A 22,068-nucleotide genomic window follows, 5' to 3' on the forward strand; every position below is an offset into this window, starting at 1 on the left:
ATTTGATAAGAATTTGTCTAAGACCACCTGGAGCTTCTTAAGCCTGTATTTTTAATAAATTTTTTAAGAAATTTGTTGAGACCACTTGGAGCAATTTAAGCCTGGATTTTTATGAAAATGTCTAAGGCTCCTGCTAGCCTAAGAAATTTTCATAAAAATCCAGGCTTAAATACCTCCTTAAGCGTGGATTTGATAAGAATTTGTCCGGAGTTATTTAAGCCTGTCTAAGGCTCCTGCTAGCCTTAGAAATTTTCATAAATATCCAGGCTTAAATAGCTCCTTAAGCGTGGATTTGATAAGAATTTGTCCGTAGTTACTTAAGCCTGGAATTTTAGGAAATTTTCTAAGGTCACCCGGAGTTATTTAAGCCTGGATTTTAAAGAATTTTTCTAACTATGCAAAGCTATTTATGCCCGGATTTTTATGAAATTTTCTAAGGCAACCTGGAGTTCCTTAAGCGTAGATTTGATAACAAGTTATCAAAGACCACTCGGAGCTATTTAAGCCTGGATTTTTAAGAAATTTTCTAAGGCTAAGCTATTTAAGTCAAAATTTTTAAGAAATTTTCCAAGGCCACCTGGAGGTATTTAAGCCTGGATTTTTAAGAAATTTTATAAGGCCACAAGGATCTACTTAAGCCTGGATTTTTAAACAACTTTCTAAGTCCACCTTGAGCTATTTAAGCCAGGATATTTAATAAATTTTCTAAGGTCACCTGGAGCTATTTAAAACTGGATTTTTATGAAATTTTCTAAGGTCACCTGAAGCTATTAAGGCCGGGACTTTTATGAAATTTTCTAAGGCAACCGGGTGTTCTTTAAGCGTAGATTTGATAACAATTTGTCAAAGGCCACTCGGAACTATTTAAGCCTGGATTTTTAAGAAATTTTCTAAGGCCACCTGGAGGTATTTAAGCCTGTATTTTTAAGAAAATTTTTTAAGGCCTCACGGATCTATTTAAGCCTGGATTTTTAAACAATTTTCTAAGTCCACCTAGAGCTATTTAAGTCTGGATATTTAATAAATTTTCTAAGGTCGCCTGGACCTATTAAGGCCGGGATTTTTATGAAATTTTCTAAGGCAACCTGGAGTTCCTTAAGCGTAGATTTGATAACAATTTGTCAAAGCCCACTCGGAACTATTTAAGCCTCTATTTTTAAGAAATTTTCTAAGGCCACCGGGAGGTATTTAAGCCTGGACTTTTAAGACATTTTCTAAGGCCACCTGGAGCTATTTTAGCCGGGATTTTTATAAAGTTTTCTAATGCTACCTGGATCTGTTTAAGCCTGGATATTTAAGATATTTTCTAATGATGCCTGGAGCTGTTTAAGCCTGGATTTTTATTAATTTTTCTAAAACCACCTGGAGCTATTTAAGCCTGGATTTTTAAGAAATTTTCTAAGGTCACCTGGAGCTATTTTGACCTGGATTTTCAAGAAATTGTCTAAGACCACCTGGAGCTATTTTAGCCTGAATTTTAAAGACATTTTCTAATGCTACCTGGAGCTATTTAAGTCTGGCTTTTTATGAAATTTTCTAAGGTCACCCGGAGCTATTTAAGTCTGGTTTTTAAGAAATTTTCCAAGGCCATCTGGGGCTATTTAAGCCTGAATTAAGGCCGCCTTGAACTCTTTAAGCGAAGTAGCCCTGTCCGTCTTTCTGACTTGGTGGTGCTCACTAAAACACTTGAATGTATCTATCGATTTGGCCCAACATTTGGTCCTTGTAACTCTCGAATAGACCAGCCGATTGGGCCTAAAAGTTGGTCCTCGTAATATTTCTTCTAGATATTGTAGATCAGGTTTGAATATGGACTATATCGGTCCACACCTGCAGGTACCTTCCACACAAAATTTCAACATTTTTCGCACAAGTGCCGTTTAAGGACCTTAATCCCGGATCCTCGCTGTAACAACGGTACAATTTTATTTGGGTACAAGCCAATCACCCCGATTCATATTAGCTCCCTAATATTGGACCTACTTTTTATCGCCAAGCCCATTCTTCCATGCATAATGACCCAAAAGCTTAAAAAAGTTCTACGGAGACCAACTTAAATGGCTGGTGGGCACGTTAACTATACAAAGGATTCAACTGCTTAATTACTTTCTTGTGATATGATACTATATTCGAAAGTACCGAAAATTCTCAAAGTTTCCAGTTTAAGGCCTCTGAAGATATATCTCAGTTGGCAAAATCCACTGATTCCAAGGTAAATTTATAGAAGGTATGTGCATGAATTACAACAACTAACAAATTTACAAAAACAACATTGTTGTTATTCAAAATTAATTGTCAAAGAAAATATTGAATAATGGGGTCGTTCTAAAAAACTTCGCATAAAAAACATAAATATATTTTGAAAATCCTCTATAATAGAACAAATTTGAATGACAATGTAAATATAAAGCATTCAGATCTGTCGTAGGTCATTTTTATTACTCTTTTAGGAAGAGAAACAGTATTTTACGGTAACAAATTTCGATGTTTCACATTTCTTGAGTAGACCCTATTATATTTTGAAAATTAAACTTACAAAAAAAGTAAGAATACAGCTGATTGTCACTTCTACCTTCTATAAATATGCCTTGACTGATTCTTTTATATTTGTTTTATTTTGATTTTTTTGTATTATAATTTTTTCTCAGTGTATTCTTTGATTTGTTTTCTGTACACACAAAAAAAGAATCGACCATGTGTAAATCGTTGCGTACTAAACACATAAATCATTATGTGTGTGCAAATATGTTGTTGTGATACAAGCAGCGTGCGGTTTCTGTTGTGGAAATGAACTCGTAAACACCCTGTAAGTTCCTATAACCCCGGCCACCTCTTTCTTTTCCTCTAAATAAAAGAAATTTATTGATTCTTGTTACCAATTGTTGAGCAAACGTAAAACATACATAAATACGAACAAACAACATAAATACGAAGAAAAAAAATTAAATATGGCATTCAAACAAGTGTATGTTATGTTTGTTATTGGATGTTGATGGATTCCCCAATAAAAGCAATGGTAATTTCTAAAACAATTCTAAGAAGCTCTCTTTTGAAGATGCCTCAGTTCCCACTAAAAAACTTATTTGTATTCAAGGAAGTTATGGAACGGTTTTCGGAATAGATAACATAAATTTGGTACGGGAAAATGTGTTTGGTAATATTCGAAATAAATGTAATGCAATGGCATTTCTCAAAAATTTTTATTACTATCACAGGTGTTAAAAAAAATTGCAATATTAAAAACGTATTTTTTTAGAAACAGGAAAACAATTTTATTTCATTTTTGTATTTTATACATTTCCGGTTTTTTTTTTTTTTTTTTTTTTTTTTTTGATATAAAAATCACCCAGACCCACCAAACTAATACAAAAAGTCTTGTATTACTTCACATGCTTAAAAATAAGTGTGTAGTCTTGATATTGTATCACTCGATTACCTCAACCAGGACCCATCATCAATAGCACGGAAACGGCTGCAACAAATTAATTTGTTCCGAATGACGTGTTCCGTTGCTTTCTTCTGAGCAAACAAATAATCAAAAGCCAAAAAAACTTTCACAAACAAAGCAACCGACCGACCGAATAGTGTATGATCTAATATGTAACTAAAGTATTTATAACAAATGATGTTACAAACTTATCTTTGAAATCCACATTACCTTTGTCACCTTAATAACATCACCGGCGAAATGTGAGTGTGTAAACAACACATTGGGATGTAGGGGAAAATATATATTTTTTTCATAATTTCCAATTGCAATGGACTGCCACGCTAGTGGGTCGGAATATTATACTGATGACCGGGGTAAAGAATATCACTAAGGAGCTCCTTAACGTGGATTTTTTAAGAAATTTTCTAAGACCAGATATACGCGTGGATTTTTAAAGAAGTTTTCTAAGGCCACTAAAGCACTGTAAGCGTGGATTTTTAAAAATTCTGTAAGGAAACCTGGAGCTATTTAAGTGTGGATTTTGAAGAAATTTTTAAGGCCACCTTTTTAAGAAGTTTTCAAAGGCAATGGTGCTACTCAAGCGTGGATTTTAAGAAATGTTCTTAGGCCACCTGTCGCGGATTTTTAAGAAATGTTCTAAGGACACCTGGAACAATTTAAGCGTGGATATTTTAGAAATTTTCTAAGGCCACCTAGAACTATTTAAGCAAGGATTTAAAAAAATGCAAGACAACTTGAAGCTTTTTAAGCGTGGATTAAAAAGTTATAAGATCACCTGAAGCTTTTTCAGCGTGGATTTTTTAAAAAAAATCTAAGACCAGAAGAAGCTATTTAAGAGTGTATTTTTTAAAAAATTCTAGGACCATCTGAAGCTATTTAAGCGTGGATTTAAATATTCAATATTTTTCTAATGCCATTTGCAGCTCTTTCAGCGTGGATTTAAAAAAAATCTAAGACCACCTGAAGCTATTTCAGCGTGAATTTTTTAAATATTTTTCTAATGCCACCTGCAACTCTTTCAACGTGGATTTTTTTAAAGAAATCTAAGACCATCTGAAGCTCTTTCAGCGTGAATTTTTTTACCTAGAACTATTTTAGCATAGATTTTTTTTAAAAAAAATCTAATCCTTCTTGAAGCTATTTAAGCGTGGATTAAAAAAAAACATCTAAGACAACCTGAAGCTATTTTAACATTGATTTTTTAAAAAAAATCTAATCTGGATTTAAAAAAATAAAGACTAACTGAAACTATTTAATCGCGGATTTTTAAAAAATCTAAGACCACTTTCAGCGAGGATTTTTTAAATATTTTTCTACAGCTCTTTCTCAGAGGATTTTTTAAATATTGTTCTAATGCCACTTGCAGCTATTTCAGCGTGGATTAAAAAATCTAAGACCACCTGAAGCTCTTTCAGCGCGAATTTTTTTAAATAATAAAGTTCTTTCAACGAGAATTTTTTAAATATTTTTCTAATGCCACCTCACACTCTTTCAACGTGTATTTTTTTTTTTTTAAATTAAGACCACTTATAGCTCTTTCAGCGAGGATTTTTAAATACTTTTCTAATGTCAGTTGCAGCTCTTTCAGTGTGGATTAAAAAAATCTATGACCACTTGAAGCTCTTTCAGCGTGAATATTTTTAAATATGTTTCTAATACCACGTGAAAGAGTTCAGCGTGGATTAAAAAAAAATCTAAGACCACCATGAATTTTTTAAATATTTTTCTAATGCCACCTGCAGCTCTTTCAGCGTGGATTTTTGAAAAAAGAAAATATTTTTTTTAAATATTCTTCTAATTCCACCTGCAACTCTTTGAGCGTGGATTTTTTAAATATCACCTGCAGCTCTTTTTCTAAGGCCACATGGAGCTATATAAGCGTGAATTTTAAAAAAAAAATGCTAAGGCCACCTGGAGCTCCTTAAGCGTGATTTTTAAAGAAATGTTATAAGGCCACGTTTAAAGAACTCCAAATTGCCTTAAAATCCACGTTAAAATATCTGCAGATGGCCTAAGAAAATTAAAAAAAAAATCCACGCGTAAAGAGCTGCAATTGGTCTTAGAAATTTCTAAAAAAAACCCACGCTTAAAGAGCTCCAGATGGCCTTAGAAGGTGGAGCTCTTTAAGCGTGTGTTTTTTAAAAATGTTTTTTAAGTTCACTAAGCGTGGATTTTTAAAGAATTTTTCTGAGTTCATTTGAAGATCTTTAAGCGTGGATTTTTAAAGAATTTTTCTGAGTTCATTTGAAGATCTTTAAGCGTGGATTTTTAAAGAATTTTTCTGAGTTCATTTGAAGATCTTTAAGCGTGGATTTTTAAAGAATTTTTCTGAGTTCATTTGAAGATCTTTAAGCGTGGATTTTTAAAGAATTTTTCTGAGTTCATTTGAAGATCTTTAAGCGTGGATTTTTAAAGAATTTTTCTGAGTTCATTTGAAGATCTTTAAGCGTGGATTTTTAAAGAATTTTTCTGAGTTCATTTGAAGATCTTTAAGCGTGGATTTTTAAAGAATTTTTCTGAGTTCATTTGAAGATCTTTAAGCGTGGATTTTTAAAGAATTTTTCTGAGTTCATTTGAAGATCTTTAAGCGTGGATTTTTAAAGAATTTTTCTGAGTTCATTTGAAGATCTTTAAGCGTGGATTTTTAAAGAATTTTTCTGAGTTCATTTGAAGATCTTTAAGCGTGGATTTTTAAAGAATTTTTCTGAGTTCATTTGAAGATCTTTAAGCGTGGATTTTTAAAGAATTTTTCTGAGTTCATTTGAAGATCTTTAAGCGTGGATTTTTAAAGAATTTTTCTGAGTTCATTTGAAGATCTTTAAGCGTGGATTTTTAAAGAATTTTTCTGAGTTCATTTGAAGATCTTTAAGCGTGGATTTTTAAAGAATTTTTCTGAGTTCATTTGAAGATCTTTAAGCGTGGATTTTTAAAGAATTTTTCTGAGTTCATTTGAAGATCTTTAAGCGTGGATTTTTAAAGAATTTTTCTGAGTTCATTTGAAGATCTTTAAGCGTGGATTTTTAAAGAATTTTTCTGAGTTCATTTGAAGATCTTTAAGCGTGGATTTTTAAAGAATTTTTCTGAGTTCATTTGAAGATCTTTAAGCGTGGATTTTTAAAGAATTTTTCTGAGTTCATTTGAAGATCTTTAAGCGTGGATTTTTAAAGAATTTTTCTGAGTTCATTTGAAGATCTTTAAGCGTTGATTTTATAAGAATTTTTCTAAGGCCTTTTGGAGCTTGGAGCATGGAATTTTAAGAATATTTCTTAGGCAATTTACAGCTTTTTAAGCTTAGAATTTTAAGAATATTTCTAAGGTCATCTACAGCTATTTACGCGTGGATTTTTTTAAATAAGTTTTCTAAGACCACCTGCAGCTCTTTAAGCGAGGATTTGTTATGAATTTGTCTAAGACCACATGCAGCTTTTTAAGCGTGGATTTTTTAAAAAATTTTCTGAGACCACATGCAGCTCTTTAACCTTGAATTTTTTAAGACCACCTGCAGCTCTTTAACCTTGCATTTTTTTTAAAAAATGCCCTAAGACCACCTGGAGCTATTCAAGCGTGGATTCTTTAAGAATTTTTCTGAGACCACCTGGAGAGCTGTTTAAGTGGAGATGTTTTGTAGAATATTTCTAAGACCACCTGCAGCTCTTTAATCGTGGATATTTTTAGAAATTTTTAAGGCCACCTGGAAATATTAGAGCGTGAATTTTTACGAATTTTTCTAAGACGAACTAGGACTATTCAAGCGCGGAATTCTACGAATTTTTTAAGACCACATTAAGCTGTTTAGGCGTGGATTTGTTAAGAATTTTTTTAAGACCACCTGAGGCTATTTTAGCGCGTTTTTCTACAAATTTTTAAGACCACATGAAGCTGTTTAAACGTGGATTGGTTAAGAATTTTTTTAAGACCACCTGAGGCTATTTTAGCGCGTGTTTCTACAAATTTTTAAGACCACATGAAGCTGTTTAAACGTGGATTGGTTAAGAATTTTTAAGACCACATGAAGCTGTTTAAGCGTGGATTTTTTTCAGAATTTTTCTAATATATTCCGTTTCATCCCAATATCGACTTCAATGGACTTTTGTGTGTTTCGTTCTACTTTTTTCTCGTTTTTACTATTGCCACTGTGTGTACAATGTGCCGCGATATTGTATATTATGATGTACATTTTGAACAGTGACCGCCGGCATAGCTACATCATTTTTAAATTTAGACATTTTTATCTCTGTGTATCTCCTCAACGTTTTCATTGTCCGTTTGTCGTATTAATAATTGCTGTTGCCGCTTCTGCTGTTGTTGCGTTTTTTTTTTTTCTTTTTGATGTTCATTAAGATTTTTTTCTTGACCACTTTACTAAGTTGATGTTTTTTTTTCTGCTTTGTTTTTACTCAGCAATTTCAATATGACAAAATATTCGTATATCTTAGTGTAAATGAATGTCTTAACAATACCGCAACGGATTAACAACATCAGCAATAATACAAATAATGCACACACACGAAAAAATAAAAAACATGCCAAATAATTGTCATTGGTAGGGGTGATACTTTCTACACCCTATGCTGGCGTAAACAGTTTGACAAGGAACTTTATGAATGACCAAAAAGGAAGTCTACATTTACGATCAGGGAACTTATTTAGTTCTATAAAAAAATGCTCGTTTAGCAGTTTAGGTTATACCATAGTCTACTCTGCTGCTTATAATTACATATTAAATTTCAGTTCACTCAGTATTGGGACTTGATTTGATTACTTGCCATTGATTTATATCGAATTTGTTTTGTTATGCAAATTTTATTCTCTTCATTATTACTATTTTTTTTTTTTGTTTTTGCTTTACCTTATTTATGTTTGTTGGGTTATTTTATGACCACATTTCTAATTCATCTCCCCCATTTAAAATTAACATTCAATACAATCGGCATTATCAAAGTGAGCAATAAATCTTCAACTACTTAGTTCGGTGGTTTGGCTATTTTGTATCTCGGGGAATGTTGAGTCTATGTGTGTGTGTGTGTGTGATTTCTTTTATTGTTTAATTATATTTTTTTAATAAAATAAAACAAAATTCTTTACGAATTAAAAGGAGAAAACAAATCAATAGATGCGAATGTGGAGAATAACACAAAATATGATAAAACAAATTTTTGTTTTTGTTTTGTGTGAAGGAATCGAACCGAGTAACCAAAATTTTTGAAATCGTACTCAAGCTATTTTAAGACAGACGATCTGGTTCTACAGGTTTTAACATTTTTACTGCGAATTTGGTTTCTGGTTGTTAATATTTTATTCTATTTTTTTTAGTAACAGTTGAGAGTAAAATTGTTTATAGTTTAATTATAAAACAAACTATAAATATGATTTTTTGTGCTTATCTGGAGCTCCTTTAGCGTGCATTTTCAGATCATTTTTCAAAGGTCACCTGGAGCTCTTTAAGCGTGATTTTTTAAGAAAATGTCGCATGCCACTTGGAGTTATTCAATCGTGGATTTTTTTTTAAAGAATTTTTCTAAGGTCACCTGGAGCATCTTTGGCGTGGATTTTATACAAATTTTCTAAGGTAACCTGGAGTTCTTGAAGTGTGGATTTTTTAAAAAATTTTCTATGGTCATTTGGAGCTCTTTAAGCGTGGATTTTTTAAGACATTTTCTAAGGCCATTTGGAGCTCTTTAAGCGTGGATTTTTTAAATAATTTTTCTAAGGTCATTTGGAGCTTTTTAAGCGTAGATTTTTTAAGAATTTTTCTAAGGCTTTGGAGCTTTTTAAGCGTGGATTTTTTAAGAATTTTTCTAAGGTAATTTGAAGCCTTTTAAGCGTGGATTTTTTAAGAATTTTTCTATGGTCATTTGGAGTTCTTTAAGCGTGGATTTATTAAGAATTTTTCTAAGGCCATTTGAAGCTCTTTAAGCGTGGATTTTTTAAGAATAATTTGAAGCCTTTTAAGCGTGGATTTTTTAAGAATTTTTCTATGGTCATTTGGAGCTTTGTAAGGGTCTTTAAACGTGGAGTTTTAAAGAATATTTTTAAGGCCATTTGAAGCCCTTTAAGCGTGGATTATTAAAGAATATTTTTAAGGCCATCAACAGCTCTACAAACGTGGATTTTTAAAGAATATTTTTAAGGCTATATGAAGCCCTTTAGGCTTGGATTTTTAAAGAATATTTTTAAGGCTATTTGAAGCCCTTTAGGCTTGGATTTTTAAAGAATATTTTAAGGCCATCTACTGCTCTATAAACGTGGATTTTTAAAGAATATTTTTAAGGCCACTTGAAGCTCTTTAAGATTGGATTTTTAAACAATATTTTAAGGTCATCTACAGCTCTACAAACGTAGATTTTTAAAGAATATGTTTAAGGCCGTTTGAAGCCCTTTAGGCGTGGATTTTTAGAGAATATTATAAGGGCATCTACAGCTCTACAACCGTGGATTTTTAAAGATTATTTTTAAGGCCATCTACAGCTCTTTAAGCGTGATTTTTTAAAGAATATTTGAAGCCCTTTAAGCTTAGATTTTTAAATAATATTTTAAGATCATCTACAGCTCTACAAACGTGGATTTTTAAAGAATATTTTTAAGGCCATTTGAAGCCCTTTAGGCGTGGATTTTTAAAGAATATTTTTAAGGTCATTTGAATCCCTTTAGGCGTGGATTTTTAAAGAATATTTTTAAGACCATTTGAAGCCCTTTAGGCGTGGATTTTTAAAGAATATTTTTAAGACCATTTGAAGCCCTTTAGGCGTGAATTTTTAAAGAATATTCTAAGGGCATATACAGCTCTACAAACGTGGATTTTTAAAGAATATTTTTAAGGCCATTTGAAGCCCTTTAGGCGTGGATTTTTAAAGAATATTTTTAAGGTCATTTGAATCCCTTTAGGCGTGGATTTTTAAAGAATATTTTTAAGACCATTTGAAGCCCTTTAGGCGTGGATTTTTAAAGAATATTTTTAAGGCAATCTACAGCTCTTTAAGCGTGAATTTTTGAAGAATATTTGAAGCCCTTTAAGCTTAGATTTTTACATAATATTTAAAGATCATCTGCAGCTCTACATATGTGGGTTTTTAAAGAATTTTCAAGGCCATCTGAAGCTCTTCAAACGTCTTCTTTAGGACCTCCTAAAATGTTTAAAAAAAAATCACGCTTATTCTCTACAATAGGTCCTCCTAAAAATCTTAAAAAAAACACGCTTATTCCCTACAATAGGTCCTTCTAAAAATCTTAAAAAAATCCACGCTTATTCTCTACAATAGGTTCTCCTAAAAATCTTAAAAAAAATCCACGCTTATTGTCTACTTTAGGTCCTTCTAAAAATCTTAAAAAAATCTACGCTTGTTCTCTACAATAGGTTCTCCTAAAAATCTTAAAAAAATCCACGCTTATTCTCTACAATAGCCCCCTAAAAATCTTTAAAAAATCCAGTCTTATTCCCTACAATAGGTCCTCCTAAAAATCTTAAAAAAATCCATGCCTATTCTTTACAATAGGTCCTCCTAAAAATCTTCAAAAAATCCACGCTTATTCTCTGCAATAGGTCCTCCTAAAAATCTTCAAAAAAATCCACGCTTATTCTCTTCAATAGGTCCTACTAAAAATCTTGAAAATAAAATCCACGCTTATTCTCAACAGGTTCTCCTAAAAATCTTTCAAAAATCCACGCTTATTCTCTTCAATAGGTGCTCCTACAAATCTTAAAACAATCCACGCTTATTGTCTACTTTAGGTCCTTCTAAATATCTTTAAAAAATCCACGTTTATTCTCTACAATAGGTCCTCTTAAAAATCCTTAAAAATTTAAGCTTATTGGGTACTTTGGGTCCACCAAGAAATCTTTAAAAAAATCCACGCATATTGCCTACTTTAGGCCATCCTAAAAATTTCCAAAATATCCACGTTTATTGTCTACTTTAGGTCTTCTTAAAAATTTGCATTTGATTTTCATTTTGTGTAAACTTGCATGTATGTATGTATGTATGTGTGTACCTGGTGATAATATCCATAGTACAGCATCAAGTTAAAATACCTCATTGCAAACATTTACAATGAATGTCTCAAATTGAGCTATCATATTGACAAAACATCTATCACACTATGGCTACATGTTTCAGGTTCAGGAAATGCCAATTCCAAATAAAATAACAATAAAACTTAAAGATAAATTTAACTTCAAGAAGAGAAATATATTTTGGGGATTGCTCCAAATTTGAAGGAATAATAATCTAATCTCAACAAAAAATTCAACAATGTTGACCCTGTTTTTAAAATTCTTATAAGATCACTTACAAAGACGTCAATGTGTGGCGTCTAATTGTCGCCATCAGTGATCATGTTGCTGATTAGTGATTCCTTGACAAGAAAACAAAAACAATATTTGTGTGAATATCCACCGGCCAAGTGTTTTCAATTACAACTATGTCTAAAATTTGGTATTTTTTTCATAATTTTTGTTTAATTTTAAACATATTGTACATATGAAATAAATGCAATGGCGTGGCTGTTGTAAAGCCGCAAATAATTAAATTGAAAATTGTGGGTTTGCAGAAGGATATTAGGAATTTTACGAAATTTTATTGTGGTACCCTACCCATATTTTAAGCCAACTTTTTTTAATGGATTTCCTTCACCTTGCTATATCCTCCTCAAAATTTTCAAACGACAACGTCGCTGATGCCGCCGCCGCCGGCTACATTAATAGAACAGCCACAACCAAAATTAGCCATAAAATTAAAAGCCACCTTCGTTACCGTTGTTTGTTGTTGTCATTGTTGTTGTTGTTGTTTTTCTCGTTTTTTGGCAAATTTTAAATGTTTTGATCATCGCCTTTTGAAATCAACAACAAATGCCGATCATTTTGGTCGTACTTATTGCTTCATAAAAGCACACTCGTTTCAATTTAAAATGGTAATAATTTTGGCGCCACCAATACCATCACCATCATCATCATCATCCTCACTGCGTCATCCTCACCCAACAACAACAACAACACTACAACGATAAATGAATGATATTACGTAAAAAATAATCAAAAAACAAATAAAAATTCGAAACAAGTGCAACCTAGAAAATCGTTTTATTTTATTTAATTTAAACAATAAAGGAAATGTGGGGAAAGAGATCATTCCAAGATATTAATTGGGTTGATAATACTCCAGAAAATCTTTAAAAAAATCCAAAGCCACTCCCTACAATTGTTCTCATAAAAATTGTTTAAAAAATTCACGCTTTTTGTCTACCTTAGATCCTCCCAAAAAGCTTTGACAAATCAACAATTATTGTCTACTTTAGGTCCTCCTAAAATCTTACAAAAAATCCACGCTTATTGTACACCTTGGGTCCTCCCAAAAAGCTTTGGCAAAATAACACTTATTGTCTACTTTAGGGTCCTCCTAAAATCTTAAAAAAATCCACGCTTATTGTCTACTTTAGGTCCTCCCAAAAAGCTTTGACAAATCAACACTTATTGTCTACTTTAGGTCCTCCCAAAATCTTAAGCAAATCCACATTTATTGTCTATTTTAGGTCCTCCAAAAAATGTTTAAAAAATCCACGCATATTGTTTACTTTAGATCCTCCTAAAAATCTTAAAAAATTCACGATTTTTATAAACTTTAGGTCCTTTAAAAAATGTTTAAAATATCCACGCTTATTATAGACTTTAGGTCCTCTAAAAAATCTTTAAAAAATCCTCGATTATTGCCTACTTTAGGTCCTCCAAAAAATCTTTAAAAAAGCCACGCTTATTATAGACTTTAGGTCCTCCAAAAAATCTTTAAAAAATCCACGCTTATTATAGACTTTAGGTCCTCCAAAAAATCTTTAAAAAATCCACGCTTATTATAGACTTTAGGTCCTCCAAAAAATCTTTAAAAAATCCACGCTTATTATAGACTTTAGGTCCTCCAATTTTTTTTTTTTTAAATCCACGCTTTTTATAGACTTTAAGTCCTCCAAAAAATGTTTAAAAAATCCACGCTTATTATAGACTTTAGGTCCACCAAAAAATCTTTAAAAAATCCAAGCTTATTACAGACCTTAGGTCCTCCAAAAATCTTTAAAAAATCCACGCTTATAGACATTAGGTCCTCCAAAAAATCTTTAAAAAATCCACGCTTATTATAGACTTTAGGTCCTCCAAAAAATCTTTAAAAAATCCACGCTTATTATAGACTTTAGGTCCTCCAAAAAATCTATAAAAACCCACGCTTATTACAGACTTTAGGTCCTCCAAAAAATCTTTAAAAAATCCACGCTTATTATAGACTTTAGGTCCTCCAAAAAATCTTTAAAAAAACCACGCTTATTACAGACTTTAGGTCCTCCAAAAAATCTTTAAAAAATCCACGCTTATTATAGACGTTAGGTCCTCCAAAAAATCTTTAAAAAATCCACGCTTATTATAGACTTTAGGTCCTCCAAAAAATCTTTAAAAAATCCACGCTTGTTATAGACTTTAGGTGCTCGGGAAAATTTTTAAAAAATCCACGCTTATTATAGACTTTAGGTCCACCAAAAATCTTTAAAAAATCCACGCTTGTTATAGACTTTAGGTGCTCGGGAAAATTTTTAAAAAATCCACGCTTATTATAGACTTTAGGTCCACCAAAAATCTTTAAAAAATCCACGCTTGTTATAGACTTTAGGTGCTCGGGAAAATTTTTAAAAAATCCACGCTTATTATAGACTTTAGGTCCACCAAAAATCTTTAAAAAATCCACGCTTGTTATAGACTTTAGTTCCTCCAAAAATCATTAAAAAATCCTCGCATATTATAGACTTTAGGTCCTCCAAAAAATCCTTAAAAAATCCACGTTTTTTATAGACTTAAGGTCCTCCAAAAAATCTTTAAAAAATCCACGTTTTTTATAGACTTAAGGTCCTCCAAAAAATCTTTAACAAATCCAAGCTTAATATAGACTTTAGGTTCTCCAAAAAATATTTAAAAAATCCAAACATATTATTGACTTTAGGCCCCCAAAAAAATCTTTAAAAAACCACGCTTATTATAGACTTTAGGTCCACAAAAAAATCTTTAAAAACTCCTCTCTTATTATAGACTTTAGGTCCTCCAAAAAACCTTTAAAAAATCCACGCTTATTATAGACTTTAGGTGCTCAGGAAAATTTTTAAAAAATCCACGCTTATTATAGACTTTAGGTCCACCAAAAAATCTTTAAAAAATCCACGCTTGTTATAGACTTTAGTTCCTCCAAAAATCTTTAAAAATGCTCGCTTATTATAGACTTTAGGTCCTCCAAAAAATCCTTAAAATATCCACGTTTTTTATAGACTTTAGGTCCTCCAAAAAATCTTTAAAAAATCCACGCTTATTATAGACTTTAGGTCCTCCAAAAAATCTTTAAAAAATCCACGCTTATTATAGACTTTAGGTCCTCCAAAAAATCTTTAAAAAATCCACGCTTGTTATAGACTTTAGGTCCTCCAAAAAAGGATTAAAAATCCACGCTTGTTATAGACTTTAGGTCCTCCAAAAAAGGATTAAAAATCCACGCTTGTTATAGACTTTAGGTCCTCCAAAAAAAGGATTAAAAATCAACGCTTGTTATAGACTTTAGATCCTCCAAAAAGGATTAAAAATCCACGCTTGTTATAGACTTTAGGTCCTCCAAAATCTTCAAAAAATCCACGCTTGTTATAGACTTTAGATCCTCCAAGAATTCTTTAAAAAAATCCACTCTTATTACAGACTTTAGGTCCTCCAAAAATCTTTAAAAAATCCACGATTATTATATACTTTAGGTCCTCCCAAAAACGTTTAAAAAATTCCACGCTTATTTTTTTTATTTTAAACTCAAACCATAAAATCTAAATATAATTACCCCATTAATGTTAAAAAGTTAAGATTAATAAATTTTTATGTTAATTTTATTCTTCTTCTTAGAAATGAAAAAAAATATTTTTAAACATGACTCAATATCAAATCGTTTATTAAAATCCAGCTAATCTCAAAATTATGATGCCAATTAACTTAAATGTGTCTCTTTCTCACCTCCTCATTCTTTGCAGATAGACGCTGTTCACCCAATTGGTGTGAAGTTGCCTATTGGGAATTGGGTCAACGTGTTGGTGAACGTTATCCCGCTGAAACGCCAACCATAAATATTTATTCCGAAAAACCCTATAGCAGTGCTACGGGGGTTATAGAAGGTATGTGTCTAAAGGATTTAATTGAGAAGCGTACCACACCATCACCAAATGATGTACAAAATACGAGACAAAAAATAGGTTTAGGTGGGTTCTCATTAAGTTTTGTTTCGAAGCAAATGTTATATTAAGCGTTTTTAATTTCTTCTTCTAGGTGTAACACTAAGTCAAGAGACGGATGGCGTTTGGCTATATAATCGTGCAACAGTGCCAATATTTGTCTATTCACCCACCTTAACGGATAGTTTGTCTCGTGTTTATCGCGTGGAACCAGGAGACTGTCTTAGAGCCTTCGATATATACAAGTAAGTTTAAAAACAATATTTTAGTTTTAGGTCCTCTTAAAAATCTTTTAAAAAAAAATCCACGCTTATTGTCGCTTTTAGGTCCACCCAAAAATCATTAAAAATCCATGCCTATTGTTGATTTTAGGTCCTCTCAAAAATCTTAAAAAATACACGCCTATTGTCGAATTTAGGTCCTCCTAAAAATCTTTAAAAAATCTTCGCCTTTTGTCGAATTTAGGTCCTCCTAAAAATCTTTAAAAAATCTTCGCCTTTTGTCCATTTTAGGTCCTCCTAAAAATCTTTAAAAAATCTTCGCCTTTTGTCCATTTTAGGTCCTCCTAAAAATCTTTAAAATACCACGCCTTTTGTCCATTTTAGGTCCTACTAAAAATCTTAAAAAAATCCACGCCTTTTGTCCATTTTAGGTCCTCCTAAAAATCTTTAAAAAATCCACGCCTTTTGTCCATTTTAGGTCCTCCTAAAAATCTTTAAAAAATCTACGTCTTTTGTCCATTTTAGGTCCTACTAAAAATCTTAAAAAAATCCACGCCTTTTGTCCATTTTAGGTCCTCCTAAAAATCTTTAAAAAATCCACGCCTTTTGTCCATTTTAGGTCCTCCTAAAAATCTTTAAAAAATCCACGCCTTTTGTCCATTTTAGGTCCTCCTAAAAATCTTTAAAAAATCCACGCCATTTGTCCATTTTAGGTCCTCCTAAAAATCTTTAAAAAAATCCACGCCTTTTGTCCATTTTAGGTCCTCCTAAAAATCTTTAAAAAATCCACGCCTTTTGTCCATTTTAGGTCCTCCTAAAAATCTTTAAAAAATCCACGCCTATTGTCAATTTTAGGTCCTCCTAAAAATCTTTAAAAAATCCACGCCTATTGTCAATTTTAGGTCCTCCTAAAAATCTTTAAAAAATCCACGCCATTTGTCCATTTTAGGTCCTCCTAAAAATCTTTAAAAAAATCCACGCCTTTTGTCCATTTTAGGTCCTCCTAAAAATCTTTAAAAAATCCACGCCTTTTGTCCATTTTAGGTCCTCCTAAAAATCTTTAAAAAATCCACGCCTATTGTCAATTTTAGGTCCTCCTAAAAATCTTTAAAAAATCCACGCCTATTGTCAATTTTAGGTCCTCCTAAAAATCTTTAAAAAATCCACGCCTTATGTCCATTTTAGGTCCTCCTAAAAATCTTTAAAAAATCCACGCCTTTTGTCCATTTTAGGTCCTCCTAAAAATCTTTAAAAAATCCACGCCTATTGTCAATTTTAGGTCCTCCTAAAAATCTTTAAAAAATCCACGCCTTATGTCCATTTTAGGTCCTCCTAAAAATCTTTAAAAAATCCACCCTTATTGTTGATTTTAGCTTCTCCTAAAAATCTTTAAAAAATCCACCCTTATTGTTGATTTTAGCTTCTCCTAAAAATCTTTAAAAAATCCATGTCTTTTGTCCATTTTAGGTCCTCCTAAAAATCTTTAAAAAATCCACGCCTATTGTCAATTTTAGGTCCTCCTAAAAATTTTTAAAAAATCCACGCCTTTTGTCCATTTTAGATCCTCGTAAAAATTTTTGAAAAATCCACGCCTTTTGTCCATTTTAGGTCCTCCTAAAAATTTTTAAAAAATCCACGCCTTTTGTCCATTTTAGGTCCTCCTACAAATCTTTAAAAAATCCACGCCTTTTGTCCATTTTAGGTCCTCCTAAAAATCTTTAAAAAATCCACGGCTTTTGTCCATTTTAGGTCCTCCTAAAAATCTTTAAAAAATCCACGCCTTTTGTCCATTTTAGGTCCTCCTAAAAATCGCTAAAAAATCCACGCCTTTTGTCCATTTTAGGTCCTCCTAAAAATTTTTAAAAAATCCACGCCTTTTGTCCATTTTAGGTCCTCCTACAAATCTTTAAAAAATCCACGCCTTTTGTCCATTTTAGGTCCTCCTAAAAATCTTTAAAAAATCCACGGCTTTTGTCCATTTTAGGTCCTCCTAAAAATCTTTAAAAAATCCACACCTTTTGTCCATTTTAGGTCCTCCTAAAAATCGCTAAAAAATCCACGCCTTTTGTCCATTTTAGGTCCTCCTAAAAATCTTTAAAAAAACCACGCCTTTGTCCATTTTAGGTCCTCCTAAAAATCGCTAAAAAATCCACGCCTTTGTCCATTTTAGGTTCTCTTAAAAATCGTTAAAAAATCCACGCCTTTTCTCCATTTTAGGTCCTCCTAAAAATCTTAAAAAAATCCACGCCTTTTCTCCATTTTAGGTCCTCCAAAAAATCTTTAAAAAATCCACGCCTTTTGTCGATTGTTGATTTTAGGTCCTCCTAAAAATCTTTACAAAATCCACGCCTATTGTTGATTTTAGGTCCTCCTAAAAATCTTTAAAAAATCCACGCCTTTTGTCGGTTTTAGGTGGTCCAAAAAATTTTTAAAAAAATCACGCCTATTGTCGATTTCAGGTGGTCCAAAAAATCTTTAAAAAATCCGCGCCTATTGTCGATTTCAGGTGGTCCAAAAAATCTTTAAAAAATCCGCGCCTGTTGTTGATTTTAGATGACCCTAAAATCATTAAAAAATCCACGCCTATTGTCGATTTGGGGTCCTCCAAAAAATCTTTGAAAAATCCACACCTGTTTCCTTTTATAGGTCCTATTAGAAATCTTTAAAATTCAAGGCTTATTGTCGACTAAAGTCCCTGATATTTTGTTAAAAAAAATCTCAAAACATTTAGTTTATTGTCATCTTTAAAAATCTTTAAAAAAAAACTTTAATTAATTTGTATATATTTTCATTTTTCCAGGGCCCACACCCTCGTCTATTCCGATCAATTTCCAGGCGTTCAAACCGGACCCATTGATAAATTCAGTATGCGCATAAGTTTTGGCAAAGGTTGGGGTTTCTCCTACAAACGGCCGGATGTTACCCGATGTCCATGCTGGTTGGAAATTCTGTTTCGGCCACAACGGTGACAACAATTCGTGACGTCAATGGCAAATGGTAATGAAAATCTTGTTAAAAGGAAACACCAGCAAAAGCCTTTGGACTCTTCTTCTTCTGCAGTGATGTTGACGATGAAGAAGGTGGTGGTAGCAACACCTCTGCTCAACACAACAACCGTATCAATATATGATAGGAAACGGATACAATTATGTGTGGCAATGGAGAAACAACCACACAGCGGCGGCACTGTCTACAGTAACGGTAAACGGAAAAACTTCAGCAGCAACAACAACAACAACACCAGCAAGAAAAACATAAAATGGTCATGTCCTTTTAATGACCACGGGCATTCCTCCAACTCTAACTCCTACTCCTCCTCCTCATCGTCGTCCACGGCATCGTCGTGCAGCAGTAGGCTGATGCATACATTTCAACGCACCCTAGTCAGACTGATCAAAAGTTTACTCAATCATAGTCTGGTGGCAAAGTGAGGAAAAAAACCGAGGCCCCACAAAATCTCTTTTGAAATCAGGGGTTTTGGGTTTTACATTCTGGGAGTAACAACCAACCACAAGTTAAGTCAAGTCAAGCAGCAACAACAAATATTAAAAAAAAACACACACACACAAAATATATTCCCAAATACGAAGCGAACTTAGTGAACTTAATAACAACAACAAACAAACAAATTGATATAAAAATAACTCAAGGACTGCAAAAGATAAACAAATATTCTATTATATATTATTATAAAAAAAATACAACAAGAAACAAATAATTTAAATAATATATATTTTTTGTAATACAACAACAACACGAACTTCAAACGGAAGAAACACACATACACAGTCAGATGAGTAGATATATAAAAACAAAAATTTAAAAAAATTGAGATAGAAATGGTAAATTTATATGTAATATATATATGTGTGTCTACACATGTCTGATAAAACTGCAGATTTTTTCTGTCTTGAACGAAAAACAAAAAAATCAAAACTAAAAAAAACGGTCAAACTGTTGCAAACTGGAAATCCTGTGATCTGCTTAATTAAAATACGAAAATTTGAAATTTAATTATATACATATATAGAGATATTTGCAAAATTAAATTATCACATAAATATTTAATGCTAAAACCCCATATTAAGATGAAGAAAAAAAAAAAAAGAGAAACATAACCTAAAAAAATATGCAATGAAAAGAGGAGTTATAGAATTTTCTCTCTACGAGTTTGGACATCATTCTCAGGCAGCTATTCTTAAACGTTCTTCTATAAAATGGGGAGAGTTCCTTTCGGGTTTCTATTGATAAAGGAACCTTATTTGATCCACAACACTTTCTGATGTGATCAAAAAAAGAAAATAGTGCTGTAATGAAAACCCATTCGATTTGCAGAATCGAAATTGAATATATTTGGGTTGCCTTTGATGATATTATTAAAATAATATTTTTTATAATCAATATTATAATTAAAATATTTTCTAAAATTCGAAATATATGCAGGGCAATCATGAATAAAAATTCCTTGCGGAATTCGTTCCCTTTCCCCAATTTCAAAAATTTTCAAGAATACACGCCTAATGTCGATTTTAGGTCCTCCTAAAAATCTTTAAAAAATCCAAGCCAATTGTTGATTTCAGGTCCTCCTACAAGTCTTTAAAAAATCCAAGCCAATTGTTGATTTAAGGTCCTCCTAAAAGTCTTTAAAAAAATCCCCGACTATTGTTGATTTCAGGTCCTCCTAAAAGTCTTCAAAAAATCCACGCCTATTGTTGATTTCAGGTCCTCCTAAAAGTCTTTAAAAATCCAAGCCAATTGTTGATTTAAGGTCCTCCTAAAAATCTTTAAAAAAAAATCCACGCCTTTTGTTGATTTCAGGTCCTCCTAAAAGTCTTTAAAAATCCAAGCCAATTGTTGATTTCAGGTCCTCCTAAATGTCTTTAAAAATCCAAGCCAATTGTTGATTTAAGGTCCTCCTAAAAATCTTTAAAAAAATCCACGCCTATTGTTGATTTCAGGTCCTCCTAAAAGTCTTTAAAAAATCCAAGCCAACTGTTGATTTAAGGTCCTCCTAAAAATCTTTAAAAAATCCAAGCCAATTGTTGATTTAAAGTACTCCAAAAATCATTAAAAAATCCATGTCAATTGTTGATTTAAGATCCTCCTAAAAGTCTTTAAAAATATTTCCTGATATAATTGCCCAAAAGCTTCAAATAACCTGCACAGAGGTTCGCGTCTGTTATTTTAACTAGCATCTAAAGCGTGCTACACCATATAAGAGCCCTCTCAGCCAAAGAGTTACTAATGATAATCCCTAAGCACCAGGATGAACCGGAGTTCAGTATTTGACAAGTATCCTCAATCTATCGTTAGCCACCCATATTTTACCTGAAGCCTGGGAGATTCGTTACTGAAGGCAAGAAAGTTGGCACGGTGGCTCCTCTACTGAAAAGCCAGGCGAGGATGCATCAGTGGCCAATCGCACAGACCGATAGCCCTCTTGTTTCCAGTAGCGAAGATTCTAGGGGCACTATTCCTCCCTATTATGATAAGCAGTCTAGCAGTTTCCCAACATCAACATGGGCAAAGCGGTTGCTCAAGCAACCGGAGTTGAGTATTTGACAAGTGTTCTCAATCTACCCCTGGCCTCAACTGAAGCCAGACGAGGATGCCAGCTGAGGCTAGTCGTATAGAACGATCTCTCTCCTGTCGGCAGTAGCGAAGATTCTAGAAGCAGTTGCAAAAATGGATTCCGAAAAATTTACAGTATCCACACATATCAGTCGAGGACTGAACCAGAACAGGCCGTACAACCGAACAGTCATGGTGGCTCACACATATCAATAGAGGACTGAACCAGAACAGGCCGTGCAAACGAACAGACATGGTGGCTCTTAACCTATTGAAGGCCCTCAATGCAACGCTAAGCTGTTTGAATACCTAAAGAAGACCTCCCTCCAGCCTTGTTTGAAACATTGGATAATCCTTGGATAATCAATCAACTATATGTGTGGACGCCACAGGTTTGTGGAATTCCGGAACAGTTTAACCTCTACCTTTCTGAATGAATTCCACAGCCTTCTGATGGCATAGAGATCATAATGTATGCAGATGATTGTACAATCTTGGAGGGTCGGATCCTATCGTTGATGATATTTGTGATAGTTTATATATCTACATAGCTAAATTAGTACAGTTCTTTCGCCTGAGGAATATGAAATTATTCAT

At 32.7% G+C, this 22,068-nt stretch overlaps 1 protein-coding gene across 1 annotated transcript in view; it reads left to right on the forward strand.

Moving 5' to 3' along the window:
- Positions 1-19,529, forward strand: part of Dad (Daughters against dpp) — a 116,096-nt gene extending 96,567 nt beyond the window's left edge. The window contains exons 5-7 of the mRNA XM_073959988.1: positions 15,482-15,706; positions 15,774-15,924; positions 18,701-19,529. Coding sequence (XP_073816089.1) covers positions 15,482-15,706; positions 15,774-15,924; positions 18,701-18,869 — 545 coding nt within the window. The 3' untranslated portion in view covers positions 18,870-19,529. The remainder of the gene's footprint in view (positions 1-15,481; positions 15,707-15,773; positions 15,925-18,700) is intronic.
- Positions 19,530-22,068: the final 2,539 nt, after the last annotated feature.

Source organism: Musca autumnalis, unplaced genomic scaffold, assembly GCF_047663935.1.
Source record: "Musca autumnalis isolate F117 unplaced genomic scaffold, ASM4766393v1 scaffold_1, whole genome shotgun sequence".
NCBI lineage: Eukaryota > Metazoa > Arthropoda > Insecta > Diptera > Muscidae > Musca > Musca autumnalis.